The 19342-nt window shown below is 42.2% G+C and overlaps 1 protein-coding gene across 3 annotated transcripts; it reads right to left on the bottom strand.

Moving 5' to 3' along the window:
* Positions 1–99: 99 nt before the first annotated feature.
* tmem91 (transmembrane protein 91) lies at positions 100–15331 on the bottom strand. 3 transcript variants are annotated; one of them, XM_069161128.1, is made up of 5 exons: positions 14794–15331; positions 8764–8891; positions 7064–8626; positions 4414–4560; positions 100–2463 (listed from the first exon to the last, which is right to left on the bottom strand). In XM_069161128.1, the coding sequence occupies exons 3-5, from the start codon at positions 7496–7498 to the stop codon at positions 2308–2310; spliced, it is 738 nt and encodes a 245-aa protein (XP_069017229.1). In that variant the 5' UTR covers positions 7499–8626; positions 8764–8891; positions 14794–15331; the 3' UTR covers positions 100–2307. The 3 variants fall into 3 exon arrangements, with proteins under 3 accessions (XP_069017229.1, XP_069017228.1, XP_069017230.1); XM_069161127.1 differs by lacking the exon at positions 8764–8891; XM_069161129.1 differs by lacking the exons at positions 7064–8626; positions 8764–8891.
* Between the last annotated feature and the right edge of the window lie 4011 nt (positions 15332–19342).

Genomic DNA, 19342 nt, shown 5'->3' with positions numbered 1-19342 from the left:
CGTCTGTGATGTCGGGGTGTGGGAAGGCTCGAATGCGCACATTTATGAGACACCGGATTGAACTGTCGGGAGTGAAAAATGAAGAGAGGAAAAGATGAATGTCAAACAAGTGCATTTATTGGGATTCATGGGTTTTCTTTCACTGTAATATATACATGTAATACGAGGATGTGACCTGGGAAAGAACGGAATATTTCTTGCACGATTGAATCTCATTTGCAGCAACCTTTGACCTTTATCGAGTTGTCCAGTTGGTGTCTGTAGAAGAGACACAAAGTCAGACAAATCAGACGAGAGCCCATCTCATGACGGCCTCATCAGTCATGGAAATTGACATAAAATGCTCCCATATAATTCACTAATTATCGTCAAACAGCTGCAACAAGAAAAGGTCTTTTTTTTTTCTTTTCTTTTCTTTAATTGACATAAAAATCCAGTGGAGACAGACGATGGTTGAGGATTGTCGGAGCTGTACGACGCCGTGTGTGGACAGTCAGTCCAGCTGTTACACAGCACATCAACAGAGACAGCTGATGAGGGTCAGACACCGAGATACCAGACGTGTGTCTACATATACTGCTTACAGTGACCGTTATCTATCATCAGTCTTGATACAACACTGGGATTGCAGAAAACAAATGTTTGGAGTTATTTGTAGTTTAGCTGTGGACTCTATAAAAACTACACATCTAAATAGAAAATGTCAACTTTTACCTTACAGGCTTTTTTTTTTTTTCTCTCTCCAGCGTTTACCGTCTTGTTAATGGCACATCTGAGATCAAATCAATATGGCCTGAGTTTTTTTTTATTTTTTTTATCATAGCTTGTTCTTGCCTAAACTTTGGACCAAATGAATGAGGTGATGAAAGTCTGGATCAGGTTTGTACGTGGCAGACCGCGAAACTGGCCATGCAGGTTTCTGTTGGGACCAAAAAGAAGATGTCGCTGACTCATGCTGACGCTGAATGTGTCATCGTACAATTTTTTTTCCGCCTCTTTGTTCATCTGAACAAAGCACTGTTGTTTTTATTTTATTGGGTTTTTGTTTTTTTGAGTTTTAAGTAGACAGCTGCGTTTTCAAGTTTGTCACACTGCAAGAAGCGAGTTCCTGAAGGATTTCAGTTCTCTTTTTAGCAGAATCTATATTTGTGGAGCACGGTGTAACAGCCTGGTCGCTTCTATTAATGGAATACCTCATAAAAGGATCATCCTCAGAGTTTCTTCCATATTTTTGGCACTTTTCCTCGCAGGTCTGTCTATTTCATCGTTTCTTTGCACTGTGTATATATAGAAGTAGCTTATTTCTATATCTAGAGCCCGTGTTCCACATCGGTCTTGCATTTCATTTTATAATTCTTGAACTCATTTTTATCTATTTTCTTCTATAATGGCACTATATGTATTTCTCAGTTAGTTGTTTTGTGTATTTCAACATAAAGATACTTATTCAACTTGGCATAAACAAAGCAGAGGCAGTCCTTTCTGCAGGTAATCAACAAGTGACGATGGGCTTATCGATGTACATGAGAAGTGCTTCCCTGTGGCTCCCTCGCTCCGGTTAGAGGTGCCGCAAGGAATTCTGGGTTCTCTGAAGGAATATTTCTTCTGGCTCATCATACGTTTTAAAACGTAAAGCTCTGAAAGCGTCACCAGCTTTCAACCCTGGAGTGACAGTGCTGGCTCAGGCCCTCCCGCAGTGAAGTCCATCAGGATTTATCTGCTGCCACGTCCTTGCCGTGACCTTCTCGTAAATCTGCAGACTCCCATCTGCCCTCTGTCGAGCTCCTCCCGGGCAGACGAGGCCACGCATACCCTCGCTTCTCTCTCTGTTTCTTCAGAGTCACCCGCTGTTTGTAACAGTGATATCTACAGTGCTGTGGAAAACAAATCAGCATGTTTTTTTTTTAAACGTGATTAATACTAAATGTGATGACAACTACAGCACAGATTTAAAAGGAAGTAACTTAAGTCCTCAGGCAACAGAATAGATGACACAGAGAGTGAATCTTTGAAATGAAGTGATGCTGTGTACTTTGTTTTTCAATGATTTGTCTTCATGTGCGAGGAACGTCCTCGGAGCTGGAATCCAATTAGTAGAAGCGATTATGATCTATACACCAGCTCCGCTGCTGTTCTCGCCGTCCGATCTCCGCTTTCCTAGCTCGGTGTCGATGAAACATGACTTCAGAGAAGTCGACAGACAAAGACTGTGATTATTTTACATTTACAGGTGATGTATTGGCATGTGTCGATGTCCAGGAAACGTGAGTGAGAGGTCCGTTTTGTATCCTTGTGAAAGAGTTGCTTTTACGGTGGTTTTGCGGACAGGTATGAAATCAACGCAGCGATGGCACAGATGTACGTGATGATGCCGAACACAATGGAGAGCACGGAGAGCCACAGAGCCTGGCGAGACGCCGCGTTGGCCCCCTGAAAATCCCCCTGAGCCGATGCCTTGTTGGTCTGAAAAACAGAGGGGAGAACACGGTAAGATAAGGATTGGAGGGGGAAAAAACAGCAGAGCGAAGCATTTGTCATCATTTGTCCGTGTCCTCCCTGGCTTACACTTTCCTCTTCCACTCATTCCAATCACACACTAAACCCATATTATGTTCCATCTCTGAATCACCCCGTTTGCGAGTCATTCATCACGTTCTCCTCCTTCCCTCCTCTCTCCCTCTAGTCGTTGCCTTTGACTCTGACCCCTGTTTTAGGAGGCACTCAACAATATTGGAAATCTATCACCTTGAGGTTTCTTGTTATGACTCTAATTAAACCTTAACGAAGGCCATTGATCTGATCAAAAGGCCTTTGCAGCTCGCTGCCACTTAGCTTTGCAAAAGTGCTAATGAGATTTTTTTTTTTTCTTCCCTGCACTGCTGGAAGGATGCAAATATAAAATAGGGGCCTCTGGCGACTCGGGATGGAGATGTTTGGGGCTTTTTCACTCTGACAGTAGTAATTGTGACGGATGAGAGTTCCCTTTGACTCGCTCCATGTTTTCACTGTTTAACTTTTTCTTTGAAGAGACTGATGATCTCAGCTCTTAATAGAAAATTCTATATTTAGAATAGCTATTGGTACTCTTTATTATTGCATAACTGTAGTTCTTTATTATTAACTTAGTTTCTAACTTTATTTATCTATGAATTTGTTAGTATGTATGGTAATCCAGTCTTCAGTGTGGGACTTTGAACAGCTGGAGCACAGAGGCTGCTGACTGTTTAAAAGTAGCAGCATATTTGAGGGTATTTTGATTTTTAATTGATGTATTTTTTTAATACTTATTTGTTAGATTCCTTGCTATAGAGCATAGTGAAAAATACATTGTCATGGATTGAAAATACAAATATTAAAGGACAGGAATTATACACAAGAGAGTACAGATGTGGTACCAAAAGTAACTAGTGATACAGGTTATTTTTAATATTTGTATTAGTCATGAACATGACTCCATGCTCCAGCGATCATTTTAAGGTCTCATTAAATCAATTACTGAACAACGAATAAATCTGCACAAACGTATCTTTATTTTTCATTTGCTCTGATTGTTTCCCTCAAAACATTTATTCAAGTTTACGGCCTGTCGACCTGAACAACCCCAACACAGGCAGATTATTCTTGGTTGGGGGCTGATAATGACTTTCGGTGTTTTAAAAAGAGTCATGGCACTGGCTTATTTAATTGAAAAACAGAAACTGAAGATGACACATAATAAATGTTGTCAACAATTAGCGTTTCTTGTTTGACAATTTGAATGAAGATCAAGCTTCACTATAAAAAACAGATTTAGCATATCCTTTCGGGATATAAAATGTCATCACTTCATTTGATTCGCTTTTGACATTTCTGTGAAATGTTGTCATAAGTGGCGTAGAAGCTCTTGAGTTACGGCTACAAATGTGTTTCGTGAGGTCACAGTGACCTTGGAAACCCCCAAAATCACATTAGTTACAAGAACGTTTGAAGAAATTCCCTCAAGGTGTCCCGGAAATAAGAACTTTCACAAGAACGGGACAGACAAACGGACGAACCACCCAAATACATAACGCCTCCAGCTACGGTTGCTGCCGGCACAGAGCCATAAACACAGGTCTGAATTATGGCTCTAAAGAGTGTTGCATTGAAATGTGATTCTAAAATTAGTTTAATGTTGTTTTTTTTTTGCTGCATTGTGTTATACTCCAACGAATCTCGGCGTAATTCCTCCTCGTCTCAAATCTACTCCATAGTGCCTTCGCTTGAACAGCACTGAAGACACTGGACCTGTTGTTGGTCTGCGTACACACTGCAGAGGGGAAGAAATCACCCTCAGCTTTAAACCACGATGCCAGGTTGTATCTTGTCAGCTAAGGACTGAGGCTCGTGTGTGTGTGTGTGTGTGTGTGTGTGTGTGTGTGTGTGTGTGTGTACCTTTTGTGAAAGGTAGAAGGCAGCGATGCCCAGGGGCCAGAAGCAGCACAGCATGGAGAAAAAGGCCAGGCCCAAGTAGTCCTGAGGGATCATCAGGGGGAAGTTGCTCTCGCTGTCTGTATCACTAAAGTCATCAATGGATGAGTCCTGGGATTCAAACAGAGAGCACTCGGGTTGAGTTCAAGTTACAAGGTCTGATAAGACACATTAAAAAGAAATCCCTCTAATGGTATCTGTTCCTGCTGATTTCTAGATTTTGTATTTTTGTTTGCATTTTCAGAGTTGTCTAAGATTTCTGACTTCACAACAATGAAAAGGGGATAATTTGAATTTCATTGTGCAGCAACAGAAATGACATGAAATAACATTCACATTCCTCAAACATTCTCCCTCTTACACTGGATGTGAGGACTTTTTCTTTGTTGCAAAGAAGTTCCACTTAAAATGGTTCACAGTGAGATTTAAGAGTTATCTACAAAAAAAAAAAAAAAAAAAAAAAAAAAAAATCACCTGCTGGAAAAAAATATGTATTATATAGGGTGATTTATTTCAGTGTCATTTTTAAATGCCTCAAGACCAACAAACCCACTTTGCCTCAGCCTTGTGGCAGCCTATTGCTCTTGATTCGGGATGCAGGCTGATATCTGAAAACCCAGACAAAACCAAATTACGAACATACATAGATATATAAAGATATCCACTATAAGGATAAGAGAGAGAGAGAGAAAGAGAGAGAGAGAAAGAGAGAAATGTGTTTTTTTCTGTAATTTGAGCAAATTGACCCTTAAGACTCAAAGCTTCATTTCAGTGGAGTATATGACTTTTAAAAGTTGCATAAAACATACGAAGATAATTTCCTCCAACAGCGAGTCACCATTTATGAAAGCATTTAAAATACCCTTTTTTTTATGACATTATTTTCATGTCATCCACAACAACTGGAAAACTTTGCTGGTGCCTGAAAGATAATGTGACTTAATGGGGTTAGTCTGGATGTGCACTAGCTCTGCTGACCGTAGGCAATTCATGACTCATGCATCTTTGAAACCGCTGCATATTCAATCTGACTTCCTCTCTAACTACATCCCTGTCATATCACTCTGCTTGTTTCTATTTGTGCATTTAATAGTTGTATTCTTTCCAACGATGCTTCTTTTTACAATTGAGCACATTTTTCGTACACCAGCAACCTCGTAAAATGTTTTTTCTCCCCCTACAGTAAAGATCATCCCACAGTTATTTTAATATCTTTATATTTTCAGCACATGATTGTTCTTTAAAAGACAAACAAAAAAAAAACTCTCTGACGCAAGAACTAATCTGTCCGGCTGCATTGTTTATTGGCATAAAGCACATCTGATGGCTGCAATAAACAGGGACATCAATTTAGCCAAAAGCCAGACAGATACTGTGCTCATATGTAAAGTGATTCAGGACAGGACAGTCCTGAGGTCATTTGTCCTGCCGTCACATAACACTAATCTGCTCCACGGGGAAAATTCATCATGAAGTTTCTATGGCCAGTGTAAGTCCTTTAACTCGGCCTCTCGGGTGAAACAAAGGAGAAGATGTTGTGTTGTGGCTCCTTGAGGTCACTGCGAGGTTTTATTCCCACAGGCCTGGGCCTCGGCTTCACTGCACGACTGCCAGCATTCAGAAGGAGCTAAAAAAAACAAAAAAACTTTTTTTTCTTGCGCTCCCCTTTTGTCCTTGTGGAGCAAACTCCTGACCTAAACTTTGTGGCGGCCGACTGCTGTTGATTTTAACGTTGCACAGTGTGGTTGTCCACTTGCTTAATCAAAGTAATAATCGGAAACTGCCTTCAGCCTTTTAGTTCACAGCAGGTAATTAAGCTTTTCATTTCACCTTGCTCGGAGACTTTTCTTAGAAATGTAAACAACCAGAAGTTACTTTGTTGTGACACTTACAGCATATATATTATTGTGTTGACTCCCCAAACACCATGTGACCCCTGTAAGCGTCTTATTGCTCATTTACATTTTACTTGAAGGTGAGCTTTGCTCAGTGATCTATGAAATAGAACTGGCATCCTCCATCACTTACTGTAGTGTCATTACCTGCTCCACAGCAGAAGAGCAGCTTTACGTAATCTGCCTTTTTGACAGTAAGCATTCAATTGCTGCCTACCCTGAAATGCATTGCTCATATGTCTATTTTAAGCTCGTCTTTGGTTCCCAGAGTCTGTGCTGAGAATATGAGCATCTCTAGCTTCTAATGTGAAACTCTTCTGAACAACAAAGAGGATGTGGTGTAAATGACACGATCGGAATCATCTGATATGATGATTATATGCGTGTACAAATGAAAACAATTAGTCCTGTAATCAATAATGCCAACTATTCTCTCATCCAGCCTGCAAGGTGTGATAAGTTTGTTTGTTTTATAGATGTGCAATTCCAGTATCTTTGGGTTTGGGCTGTTGGTTGGCCAAAACAAGACAATTTTTGACGTCATTTGTTTGGAGAAAATAATCTTTAGTTTTCGTCCTATTTATGTGTTGCTGGAATGATACGCACTGATTTTTGTCTTTTGTTAAAAAAAAAAAAAAGCTTATTTTTTTGAATGCACAAGCTCTGTTGTCAGTACACGAGAATTTCTTTCTAAACATTATGTCAGTGGGATGTCTTACATCAGAGTCAGGAAGCAGGTCGTCCTCATCGTCCATGCTGTAGGAAGCACTGTGGAAGTCCTGCGTCTCGGCCAACAGCTTCCTCTCTAGTGTAGAGCCGGGCCGAATGTCCACAAAGGTGGTCTCCAGGTAGTCTTTGCTGAGCAGGGAGTCTGTGTGGCCCCAGATGGGGGCCGCTGGGTAGAAGGACTCCAGTGTGCGAGGTAAGGAGCAAGGGTCCAGTAGCTGCTGCTGCTGAAGCTCAGGAGGATGTCCACAATAGCTCCTCCATGCTAAGGGAGGGTAGGCCCGATCCTCCTCACACTTCACCAAGATGCCCTTGAACAGTCCACCTGGGGCGTGTCCGGTCCCGGGTCCCAGCCCCAGCCCTGATACCCTGCTGTTATTGGGGCTTTCTCCCAGAAGAGGGTGCTCCAGCTCATCTAGATTCTCCATCCCGCTCTTTAAATACCAACCACACAAGAGGCCTCCACATCAACAACCAAATATAATCTACAAAAGCAGCTGCTTTGCTGGCGTTAGTGTTTCAGTGATAATCCATCCTTAATCCTATTCTTGAATTTTTTCTCTTATTATAGGGTTTGTTCCAGATTTAAGATAGGAGGGAAATATCCAGTGGTATCCTGCTCCAGTATGTTATGAAATGTGGGGCTGAAAATGTGTCGAATAATTCAAGATTCTCTCTTCCTCACATGTCACAAGCAATTTTTTCAGGGCTTGAAGGTTCAGATTTTCTCCCACGTCTTCCATTTTACATGATTAAGTGTGTCAGTGTTCATGAATTTGCTAATGTCGGCTATTTTTGCTTGCAAACAGTATGGAAACGTCAATTCTGATGATAAAGGACTGTGATTAGCCCCTCAACAGGATAATGAAAACAGTGGCCAGTGGGATTTCTATGTGATTAGCTTCAGGGATTTATGGAGAAAGTCTCTTCTAATAAAATATGAAGTCCTAATCTCAGCACAGTGACTTGGTCTTTCCCTTCAGCTGTTCAGGACGGAAATGAGCAGTGACTTGTGAGTTGACAAATGATTGTAACAAGAATAACAAAAAAAACAACACTTTTAAACAGTCATGACGTACAGCTGATGTGTTTGTTCCCCTGCAGGAGTCTGAAAAAGTGCACTGAAACTGCTTTCAAAAAGAGGCCAAAGGCAGCAGCCCTTCAGATGACTGCACTGACAGGCAGCGGGGCGTTTTGAAGCTTGAATATACACAACCTCCGGGAGCAGTCAAACTAGTGGCGCAATGAACGGATTGGGGCCATATTTGAGGGCAGTTAATCTGTAAAAGCAATGAGGCTCCAGAAATAGAATCCTATGGTGCACGTCCGCAGGTCAGCAGGCATGCCAACATCCCTGTTCTGCTGTTGATGCTGCAGGAAGCGATAATGAAGAAATCAAAGTCCTCTGGTGTTGATTTATGGCTGTGGGTGTGCTGCTTGGTGTGGTAGCGCTCCACCGGGACATGTAATTTTAACGCAGCCCGTCCACCTTAAGAGGGTTTCATTCAGGACAGACGAGGACTCTCTATCCAGTTCTCCGACGAGGACGAAGAGGTCTGTTAAGAGAAGGACAAGGTCACACTAAATATTTAGACTTTGCAGCTTAATTCTAATTCCCTGCACACATCATCCTGTTTCTGAGGCTCGTGTGCTTCTCAGCCTTCAGTTTGGACTTTTTTTTTACTTTACTCACATTTATTGGGTTAAGCCTAACTCTGATCTCGACGTCATATCACTGTCGTCAGAACAAGCTGTCCTTTCAATCTGCACAGCTCCCGAGGTGCTGACAGGACTGCGACCCGTCAGGGAGACTTCAACAGGCTAATATTAGAAATTCACAGGATGAAAATAGTTCTCAGGACAGCTCCACGAGCAGAATACAGAAGAATAATTGCTTTGTTTTTTATTTATCGACTCATTTATACTACTTCTGAAACCCAAGTGAAAAATCTTACTTTCACAGTAGGTCCTAATCAGTTAAATGAATAAACTCACAGCACACTAACAGATTATTCTGGTTTGAAAGGCGGCCTTTAAAAGATTATCCTTTTCTAAATGTACCTGGTGAAAAATAAATAAAAAGTCTTGTTGGTGGTTGTTTCTCTTGTGGTGACAGTGACATTTGTTAATATGGAGGTGTACTGTGAGAAAATGCAGCATAAATGCTTTCAGTGTGATTTGATCTGTACATTAAGCATAAAACTAACTTTAAATCCACATGCAAGTCTTAAAAGTACATTGTACTGTGCATGTCCAGTGTCCCTTAAACTAAACACCCTGTAACTTATTATTTTTGACTGTATTGCTGCACAAAGACCTCAGAATTGATGATACCCAAAATGCAGGACTCCAGTATAGTGGCAATCTGACGATGGGACACGTACCCTCAGCTCATGTTGCTTAGACACTCTGTTATTATCAAAAAGATATTTCATATGTTTAAAATGTAAAATTAAAAGTGCTTGAGGTTTAAAAAGTGAAAAAAGAGCTCTGTTGTTAACAGCTTGGTGAGTTTTTGTGCACGACGTACGTCATATGGTTGTCATTACCGGTTGGTTAAAGGCTGCTCCAATAGTTTCAAAATGATCCCGAGGTCAACGGCCATTAGGATGCAACGACGGGAAACAATGGAGCCCGGCCAGATCTATTTTTTGGGTCCGGAAATACCAGGCTACCATTGTTCACACTAACCAGACCTTATTCTTACTTAATGATTCATCTACAGTTGATGAATCGAAGAACATCAGTTGGATAAAGTACGTTCAAGAGCTGTTGTGACAGAGAAACCTCTCTCACATCCAATTTTCTTTGCGATCATTTTAAATGCTAATTTAAGAGAAAAGCCAAACATAGAAAATGGATGGATGGTTGGACAACCCAACAGGATCTATGTGATAAGTAGCTCAAGACATTAGCCAGTGGTGTTTAATGATGACATAAAACTAACTTCACATTTTTTTCAAACTAAGAATATCTTAAAAATCAACAAACAAAAACAGGGTGCGTAAAAATGAGATGAGATGAAAAAAAGTCTCTTATTGTGCGTTGAGGGTCTCTTCACTTGTGGGAGAATAATAAAGTGTAATTTTAACAAACTACAGAATATCTCACCAGTAAGTATTAACTCCAGATTAATTCAATGACTAGTTGCAGACTTAACTGCGCGCGCACACACACACACACACACACACACACACACACACACACACACACACACACACACACACACAGAGGCATAATTAGGTGTCTCTTGGTGATGTCGTTCTGAGGGCTCCATTTTCTGCCCGCTTTATGGAGGGCCAGCACCTTTTCTACTGAACGAGCCGAGTGTTCGTGAAACCGGGTGACGTCAGCAGCGGCGCCGATCAAACTGCTTCCTCCTCAGTCATGACACATACGCTTACATCTGGACGCATGGTGGTGCATACCGCTCGCATGCACTTATGCTCACTCGCACACGCTGATATTTGTAGCACTTTACCCGCCTTTCCTCTCTCGTCTCCCCCCCCCCCTCTCCCCCTTCCTCCCTCCCGATCGCCGCAGCTTCATTCCAGGAGAGATGCACTCAGCTTTATTACACCACCGCTGCCCACCCTCCCCCCCCCTTCTTCCCTCCACCTCTGCCCATCCACCATAAAAAGACTTCTGTCAGCTGTATTATAAGCCTGCCTCCTTTTCTGATTCTGCAACGCTCATAAAACATCCAGTCAGGTAGAGGGGAGGCTGCAAGGACGCTGCTGCAAATCACCACTGACACTTTTACAAGAGATCCTCTTCTCTCTCTCTCTCCCTATCTATTTTCCAGCACACATACACAAACACACATTCACTCAGCTCCCTCCATTACATCCAAGCTTCTTCTTTTGCTTTGATCCGACTCTTTCCTTTCTCATAATCCAGCCAAGACTTTTGGTAAAGCCACTGTACTAAAAACGTGTCCCTTTTGGTTCTATTTATACTTGCTACATGAAAAGAAAGCTTGTTCTTAAGACATGGAAATGTACAGTCAAAGTGAAATGTGCTTTAAGCCCCTGTTGTAAAAGTCGAGAACTGTTGCTGCTGACTCTTACATAGATTTTCAGCAACTCTCTGCAGTCTTTTAACACCCTGACTCTCAGCATATATACACACTCATGCACAAAGTATTGGCTGTAATATTTCAGCTGATACAGATCAAAGGGATGCAGATACAGTGAACACGCTCAGAGAAAAGAAATGTCACAGTGGTTGTAGGAAATTGGAGCTGTAAACGCTGCGGGCTCTAATAAAAAGACAGCTTGAAGAGCAGCGATGTCAGGCTGATAAGACCAGAGCGAGCGTTGAGATATGCCAAACAAAAATCTGAAAACCCAAGTGGTGGTTAAATGGCCCTATTGATTTCATTTCCAAAGCTTTTTCTCTCCCTCTCCCTCAATCTGTCTGGAGTGACTGAAGAGAGCTGAGGAAACTCAACAGAAAAGATAAGCAAAAAAAAAAACAAAAAAAAAACAGGCAGGCATGTAGAGAGTGTTTCACAGCTCGCAAAGCTCAAAGTAACACCATGTTCCTATGGAAACACATTCACCGTGGAGTGGAGTGCTCACTGCAGGATAAATGAAGCGGAGGCTAATTTGCCATTTCAGTGCTGTTCGTCTGCTTGGCTTGATAATAACTGGATGGGATAATTCCAGCATTGCTGTGCCTTCCAGTGAGGATGTTACTGTCATTTTACACTGCAAAGGAAAGATCATTTCCACAGAACTACTCTATAATAACAAATGAGTACAGTCATGCCAGGCGCTGACTTAACTTGAAACCCCCTGTGCAGAATATGTGTATGACAGCATGAACTCATTAATCAGTGCATGGCATCGCATACCCCCCCCCCCCCCCCCCCCACACACACACACCACCACCACACACACACAGTCATTTCATTTCATTCCCTTCACTATACCTGCACTCACAAACACACATGCAGTCCTTTGCAGCTTTGCATCACCTCGCCCTTTCACACACACACACACGCACACACACACACACACACACACACACACGCACGCACGCACGCACGCACACACACACACACACACACACACACACACACACACACACACACACCCTTAGAAGCCTCTGAGCGCAGCCTCCTACATGTTCACATTACACAACTGCATACATCCTACACAAACTGTCTCTCTCTCTCACACACACACACACACACACACACCCACAGAAACACACACGTACACGCACACTCACTCACTCACACAGCTGGTGCTTGCGTGCAGTGAGGCCCAAGAAATGAGAAGTTACCCATCTACAATATGTTGCACTTTGCGCCAGCATCTCTGCAGAGTGTGTGCGCTATGTTGTAGTCAGTGTTCTGTTATGTGAATCCATGAGCACCGTGGGACACATTGCACAGGGACTGGCTATATCGCACTATGTTCTGTTGTTTGTGTGGTCGTGTGTGCGTGTATATTTGTGTGTGTGTGTATGTGTGTGTGTGTGTGTGTGTGTGTGTGTGTGTGTGTGTGTGTGTGTGTGTGCGCGCGCATGTATCTCTTGTGGTTCAGTGCTTTCAGCAATTGCAAATCAGCCTCCTATTCTCCAGGGTTTACATGTATGGATGCCCCGTACGCTGGATTCATTGTTGATGTTACTGTAAAAACACTTCTACCATTTAAGACAGGGATACTTGCCCTGTAACACACAACACACGGTATACCAAGACAGGAGCTATACGTGAACATACTTCAAATTGGCAGTAATTTCATAACATGAAGTGAAATTCATTTGAAAAATTCTGGTGTTATTTTCATAGAATTCTACATTGTTTCTTGTTGGTCAGGATTTTATTTTAATGACCGTGGAAATCTGATGAAACAGTAACAGTGAAGTGCAAAAACTGCAACTCAGAAAGACAATAAGATAAATATGAAACTACTTGTCTAAACCAATAAATTGTTTAAGGGGAAACCTTTAAAACATGGTTAAAAATATGTCCGACACATAAAAATACATAAAACACATTTTAGTGGCCGACAACGACCAAGTAAACAGCAGCTAAAATATGAAGCACTTTTTGTTCATATAAATCAGTTTTATTTGAGTAACTTGTTACTGGTGGAAGACTATGCGATTGTCTGTGAACAATGACATGAGTTGACTAACAACGGTTACGAGGCAATCCAAATGCTGCACAGATGTCATCTGGACTGTGTTTGCATCAGTGACGTAGTGGTGTAATGACCTGTACGTGCCTAAAAATGTTTATCTGTGTTGTGCGTGTTCTTGTTTTTGTATCCCAGTGGGGACTTTAACCTGAGTGCACACGAACGCACGGGGACTTGTGTCACTGTGGGGACAAAAAAATAAAATAATGGAGGTCTCTTTGGGTAGATTCTGTCTTTGGAGGGTTACTGCTAGTGTAAGTGTTATCAGGTTAAGCATTTAGTTGTGATGGTAAAGGTTAGGATAAGAGACTAAGGAAGGCATAATGTAAATGATTTGTCCCTACGGGGATTGTGAGACAGTGTATGCATGTGTGTGTATGTGATGGTGTGTGTGTGTACAATGTGGTGACAAAAATCTGTTTACACACCTCGTACAGATCATTCTTCAACCTGTATACAAACAGCTTGTGTCTTTGGATTTCCTTTGGTTAAAATCTGAATTATTCTGTATTTGCTGGACGTGAAGCAGTAATGATTAAGGTCAAGGTAAATCTTCAGGGAACAGATATGAGTCGAGGCAACGTCCTCACAAATAGCTAAACTAGTGTGTGTTGGTGCGTTGTGTGCTGCAGTGTGCTGAATGAGGTAATTAGCTGCCAGCAGATCTTTACACGAGCAGGGATGTATTACATGGTCTCATCATCCTCTTCATCATCATCATCACAGACTGAGGGGATGGTGTGTGTGTGTGTGCGCCCCCAACCCCCATAACCCACCACAGCAGAGAAAAGCCCTGCTCTTAATTAGGACTGCTGGCAGGGAAAACATCCTGCGTGTCCTTTGAAAGCACTTGAACTGCCTTTTGTCACACAATCCACTGCACACATTTTACATTTAATGCTTCAATTGATCTGCCAAATAACAGGCTGCATGGATGAGAGGGAAAAGCATTTCAGATTTTCTACCTGACCAAGAGATGAAAATGTCTTCCGGGACATGTCTTCATGAGGTTGCCAGTGTGCATGACTGTGCTACTGGTTTTTATAATAAGGCACACTATGCTTGTTGTACAGCAGTAAACACCAATATAAATGTAAACAATGGAGCAGAGCTGCCTGTGTTTGTACTGGGGGGGGGGGGGGATGGGGAAAAAAGCTGTTAGAAAATAAAATTTCAGTTCAGTTTAAATATAAATTGAGGAGCTCCCACTCATGTGGTGTAGGTGGTCCTCCTTTTTAAATTTTTTTTTTTATATTACTACAGTAAAATAAAATTCACTCAAAAACGGATACAGATTACTGAATGAAGAAACACGAATTACCCTTCACAAATATTAGGCCTTATGATTGGCTGTTTTGTGGGTGAAACAGAACAACAGAGAAAAGTACTAATAATCATTCTGTACAGCAATAAAATGTCATAATGTCAAAAGATAATGAAAGAAACAAAAGAGTCACCATAAACACCACCATTCAGCTTTTTGTTTGGTTCCCTGTCTTTAAAAAAAAGAAATACTGCAGAGTAACAAAGAACAGGACTTTCTGTGTTTTAAATTAAACTTAAATTACCTTTGCGATGGAAGCTCTGCTCCGTCCTGTCCTGTCCTGTCCTGTCCTCGGGATGAGTCCTCCGAGAAGAAACGGTGAAATCCAGCGTCCCAGTTTTAAACCATCCACTGGACTGACTGCTGCTCCGAGCTGATCCTGCCTTGTTGTGCTTGCTTCTAGCGTGGGAGTGTGCAGAAGGTGTCTGTTTACGGCGCGATGTGCCCGGAGTATCTTACACGTGTTTGTGTGGGAGTGGGACGTGCGCGTTGAGTTACAGAGATGAAGTCTAACTTGTCCGTCTCCCATCAGCTGTGACTGCATGCAGATGCACCTATTAGTAGCTCCACCTGAGCAGCATCAACGTGCGCGCGGTGTCAAAGACTCCTCTTCCTCCTGCACAAAATCTTCTCCCGCATCCTGCTCCGACGCCCGGTCGCTCCTCCTCACAGAAAGGAGCAGGTCTGTAATCCTCGACGCGGTGCACTTTCTTCTGCCACGCTCAGCTTTTCTCTGACTTTCCAAATGGAAGCTTTCTCCCTTTCCTCTCCCTCCTCTCCTCCGTTCCTCTCTGTCTTCTCCTCCTCCTTTTTGTCTCACCTCCGCTCCGCCGCTACCTTATTATGGCAGACAAACCGGGTCCTAAAGCCTGCTGGTTCAGGTCTGACCGCGTGGTCTGTTGTATTTCAATTACTCCGAGGTCCTCGTAAGGATAGAAAGAAGGACGCACACAAGCCAAGTGAAGGCATTTTGCCTTTTCTTACTTCTTTAAGAGGATTAAGTAAGGTCAGGGCTTGATTTTGGGTTGGAATTAGAATTGGGGTTAAGACTATAGGGATCTAGCAGGGAGGTTTAAATTCAGCTTCAGCAACACAACACAAGTGTTTATTGGGAAGGCAGTTGATCTGAGGATTCTGGACAAGCTGCAAAAATACAATATCCGCAGGCAAGGCGCAAGTATGAGATGGAAAATCTCATGGATGCATGTGGCAAACACAAAAGTGGACAGAGGCAGTGATCAAAACAAGAGGGAGAGAGCAGAAAGTGAATGAGGGGGAGCCAGTGGGAGGTTGCTGATTATGCAGTTGCTTTCTGTATGTATGTGCTCTTCCAGAGTGGAGGCAGTGAGATGCCCCCCAGCGAGGATGACTCCACTTTGTGTCAGCCCTTTCATGTCCGCTTCACCCTGTGACCCACTTTAGTCACCCAGCCAGTCCACATTAAGATCTCCAGTCACAAATAAACTCAAGATGCAAAAACAAATCGTCCCTGCTTCGGGCTCATGCTCACTTTGCTTCTTTCAGACCAGGATAAAGCTCAAGGATTGCTCGGCACCAGCAATCAATGAAATCCACAGGGCTTATGCTGAGTATTTAATGAGGTTGTACTGTTCTTAGCTCGAATCCCCCTCCCCCAGAAACGGTTTAACCTTTGGGCTGTTTTTTGTTTTTGTGTGGTTCTTTTGTAGCCGGTCAGCACAGCCGCGAAAGCTGCCTGATGTCTGATGCTCCATTTGTCTTTGGCTGTCAGAGTGACAAGCGGTCTTCTCAGTCCATCATGAAGCAGAGATCAATACGCTCTCCTTAGTCTGAGCACATCCTCCCTCATCACTCGATTTCCCTGCTCTTCCTTCATCCTCCTCTCTCCTCATCTTCAGCTCCGTGTTTTACATATTAGCTGGAATATGCAGAGTGAAGGAAAGGAAGGGAGATAGGAAAGGAGATGGAACTGATTTGATGGGTGGAGCGAGACGAGGGCACTGATGGTGTTGCATATGGAGAGACTAATGTATGCTTTGTACATGTCAGACCGATATTGATCTTGCAGTGCAAGGTTTGGTAATATGCATTGTAAAATTTCCTTTTCATGATTTTAAGTTCTGAATGTAATCTAATATCTGCACTGACATTTTAAAAAATGTGGCACAAACTACCAGATACCTGAAGATGACTCTATCAGCCTCTCCTGCACTCAACATGATGTTGTGTTATGTAGCTGAGACAAAACAGGAAGTGTGATAGCCAATCAATGATGATCAACACTCCCCCTTTTTTTTTTTTTTAAAACCACGAAAATTTCACCAAACATTTGAGCAAAAGAAAAAACGAGTCTTACATTTAACAAAATGGCAACATGATATTTAGGTAAACAAGGCAAAACGCATATTAACACCGCACCAAAAAAAAAATCTGGTTCACCAGTTTAGTATGCAAGTATGTGAGCCTCATATTAAGTAGGTAGGTGGTAGGTGGTAGGTAGGTAGTTACTTACTTTATTAATCCCCGAGGGGACATTTTTTCGCTACAGCAGCATACAGAAGCAATAATAGATACAGATAATAAGATAATAATAGAAAAGCAATAATATTACTGGCTGAATTGGTGGCGGCTAAAATGCTCAGTTTCGTAATTAAAAAGATGATGAGAAATTTGCATAAGCATTTTTTTTTCTTTCTTTTTTTAAATAATATCTCTGGAATCCCTGTTTTCTTCAGGCCCCGGCTTCTCTGCACTGTCACCATCCACCCAGCCTGACATTCAGCTCGTGAATCCCCGTGTACGTGTTGGAATGGTGCTTTAAACTGTTGATGTTGAGGATCATGTCCGCTCGGTGAGAGTAAGACTTTTATCTCCTCACCTGTCAGGTGTTTCCTACAAGCCGATTTAAAAATAATGAGCTAACCCAGGATTGAGTAGACTTCCAGGTGGCAATACCCACCTCGCTCTGAGACGACAGACAAAAAGCATATCTACACATCAGCAGAGTTTTCAGGAAAAGAAAAAAAAAAAAAATAAATCGATGTTATCTGACTTGAAATTAAGCTCAATTACAGGCAGCCGCGAGGAAAATTAAGCAAAGCTCGATATTTTAAGTAAGCTTGCGTTTTTTCCTTTAGGAGCGCTGTGGCAGCAACCTCTCTGCATGGACGGCCGCCTCAGCAAACCCTGTTAGGGATGGATGAAGGGGGAGAGAAGGGGGGAGTGCAGTATTAGTAAAAAGCCTAAGGTGGTAACTAGCATAACAGGGAAAACAAAGTTAATCTAATGTCATTGAGGGACACTGAAAACATAATTACTGTGTTCAATCTGTGCGGCTGTATGACATTAGATTTAATTTATTTACTGTAGAAACCAGGAACATGTATCCTCTCAAGCCTGCTGTTGTTGTTGTTGTTGTTTTTTGTCGAGAAACAGCTCGAGGGTTACTATCGATATGGCAGCAAGATGTAATCTATTATCCTTGTTAAAGAGAAGCGCTAACAAGAGATCCTATTTGTGTGCCAAGCGCTTTGGGCAAAATGCAAATGCAGCAGCTCAATCTTCCGTCTGAGCTGCACACAGCTGATGAGGGATGATTTGTACACGTGCTGCAGTGTGGCTGGCTTTTCTGCACCACCAGAGAGGAAATGCAACGTCTTTACTCCCATTTGTCCCCGAGAGACAATACATGGAGAAAGTTGGTGCTCATGACTCTTTTATTTCTTTCCACTCTGCCTCTGGAGACCTAAATTATTTATCTTGGATAAGGAAAGAAATGCTAAGCGATACAAGGAAGATCAAAATGAAGAGAGTTCAGTGGAAGACACAAACACACCCACACATATGAAGGCATGTTTTCGTAAATAGAGTCAAATACACACCCACATTTACACAAACACACATAGGGTGAACATGGATGTGCCTTTCACTGATATTGGATGTCTAAAAAGTGTCATCAGGCTCAGAGATAGGTGTAGTTTTCTATATTTGGAGTGCTGCTCTGCCTGAATTAACAAGCAAGAGAGACCTAAGGAAAGGCTCAATGTGTGTATGTGTGTGGAAGAGCTTTTCTCAGGAGCAGAGAGATTAATATACCAGGAAATTGATGACACGGTGAGCTGTGAAGGGGACAAAAAGTGAGTCTCTGTCTAGGAGGAGAGTTTAGGGACCAACAATTCAACACAGCAGCTTGTTGTGATGTAAGCACTTCCATTGGGATCACAGTTTCATCATCATGACACCTGTGAGACATCAGTGATTTAAGTGTGGCATCAATAGGATCTTAAGATAAAGAGTGTCCAGGAAATTATTATTTCTGTCTTCAAGGTTGTCCCACTTTACACGTACATATCCATAGCAGGCAGTAACTTGGGTGCAAATACTGCTCAGCTATTTTTAACAATCAGCAGCAGAGTCGCAGGGTGAGGTTGGAACAATTGTAGGATTATAAGTCTATAAGGAACTCTTCATTATTTATCACCGCCTTCAACTGTGAGGAGTGTCGGCCAAAAGACGACTTGAGGCCAGGATGCATTTTACTGAAGCCAAAACTGAGACTGAGATGCTGTTATAACTGGGTTGAATTCAGAAGAGGCTTGTACTAGAGTATGTGTGTGTGTGTGTGTGTGTGTGTGTGTGTGTGTGTGTGTGTGTGTGTGTGTGTGTGTGTGTGTGTGTGTGTGTGTGTGGTGTAATAAACAAGAAATAATCCTCCAGAACTCATATTACCATCTTAAAAAGAATATTTGCCCTAACATACAATTACAAAATTAGCAAGTGTAAAACCTGCAGCTCATTAAACATGTTTCTCTTAC

The sequence above is a fragment of the Embiotoca jacksoni genome, unplaced genomic scaffold (assembly GCF_022577435.1).
Source record: "Embiotoca jacksoni isolate LCO1_2020_lvr unplaced genomic scaffold, fEmbJac1.0.p SCAF_28, whole genome shotgun sequence".
NCBI classification, from domain to species: Eukaryota; Metazoa; Chordata; class Actinopteri; family Embiotocidae; genus Embiotoca; species Embiotoca jacksoni.
Note: the sequence above shows the minus strand (reverse complement) of the source record. Positions and strands in the feature narration are given on the sequence as shown.

Bases quoted from the DNA above. Each gene is read 5' to 3' on its own strand.
- tmem91 (XM_069161128.1), bottom strand. From the start codon at position 7,498: ATGGAGAATCTAGATGAGCTGGAGCACCCTCTTCTGGGAGAAAGCCCC. The intron at 4,561-7,063 runs GTAAGACATCCC...TTTGAATCCCAG, and splicing joins ACCTGCTTCCTGACTCTGAT to GACTCATCCATTGATGACTT. The intron at 2,464-4,413 runs GTACACACACAC...TCTGTTTTTCAG, and splicing joins CCTTCTACCTTTCACAAAAG to ACCAACAAGGCATCGGCTCA.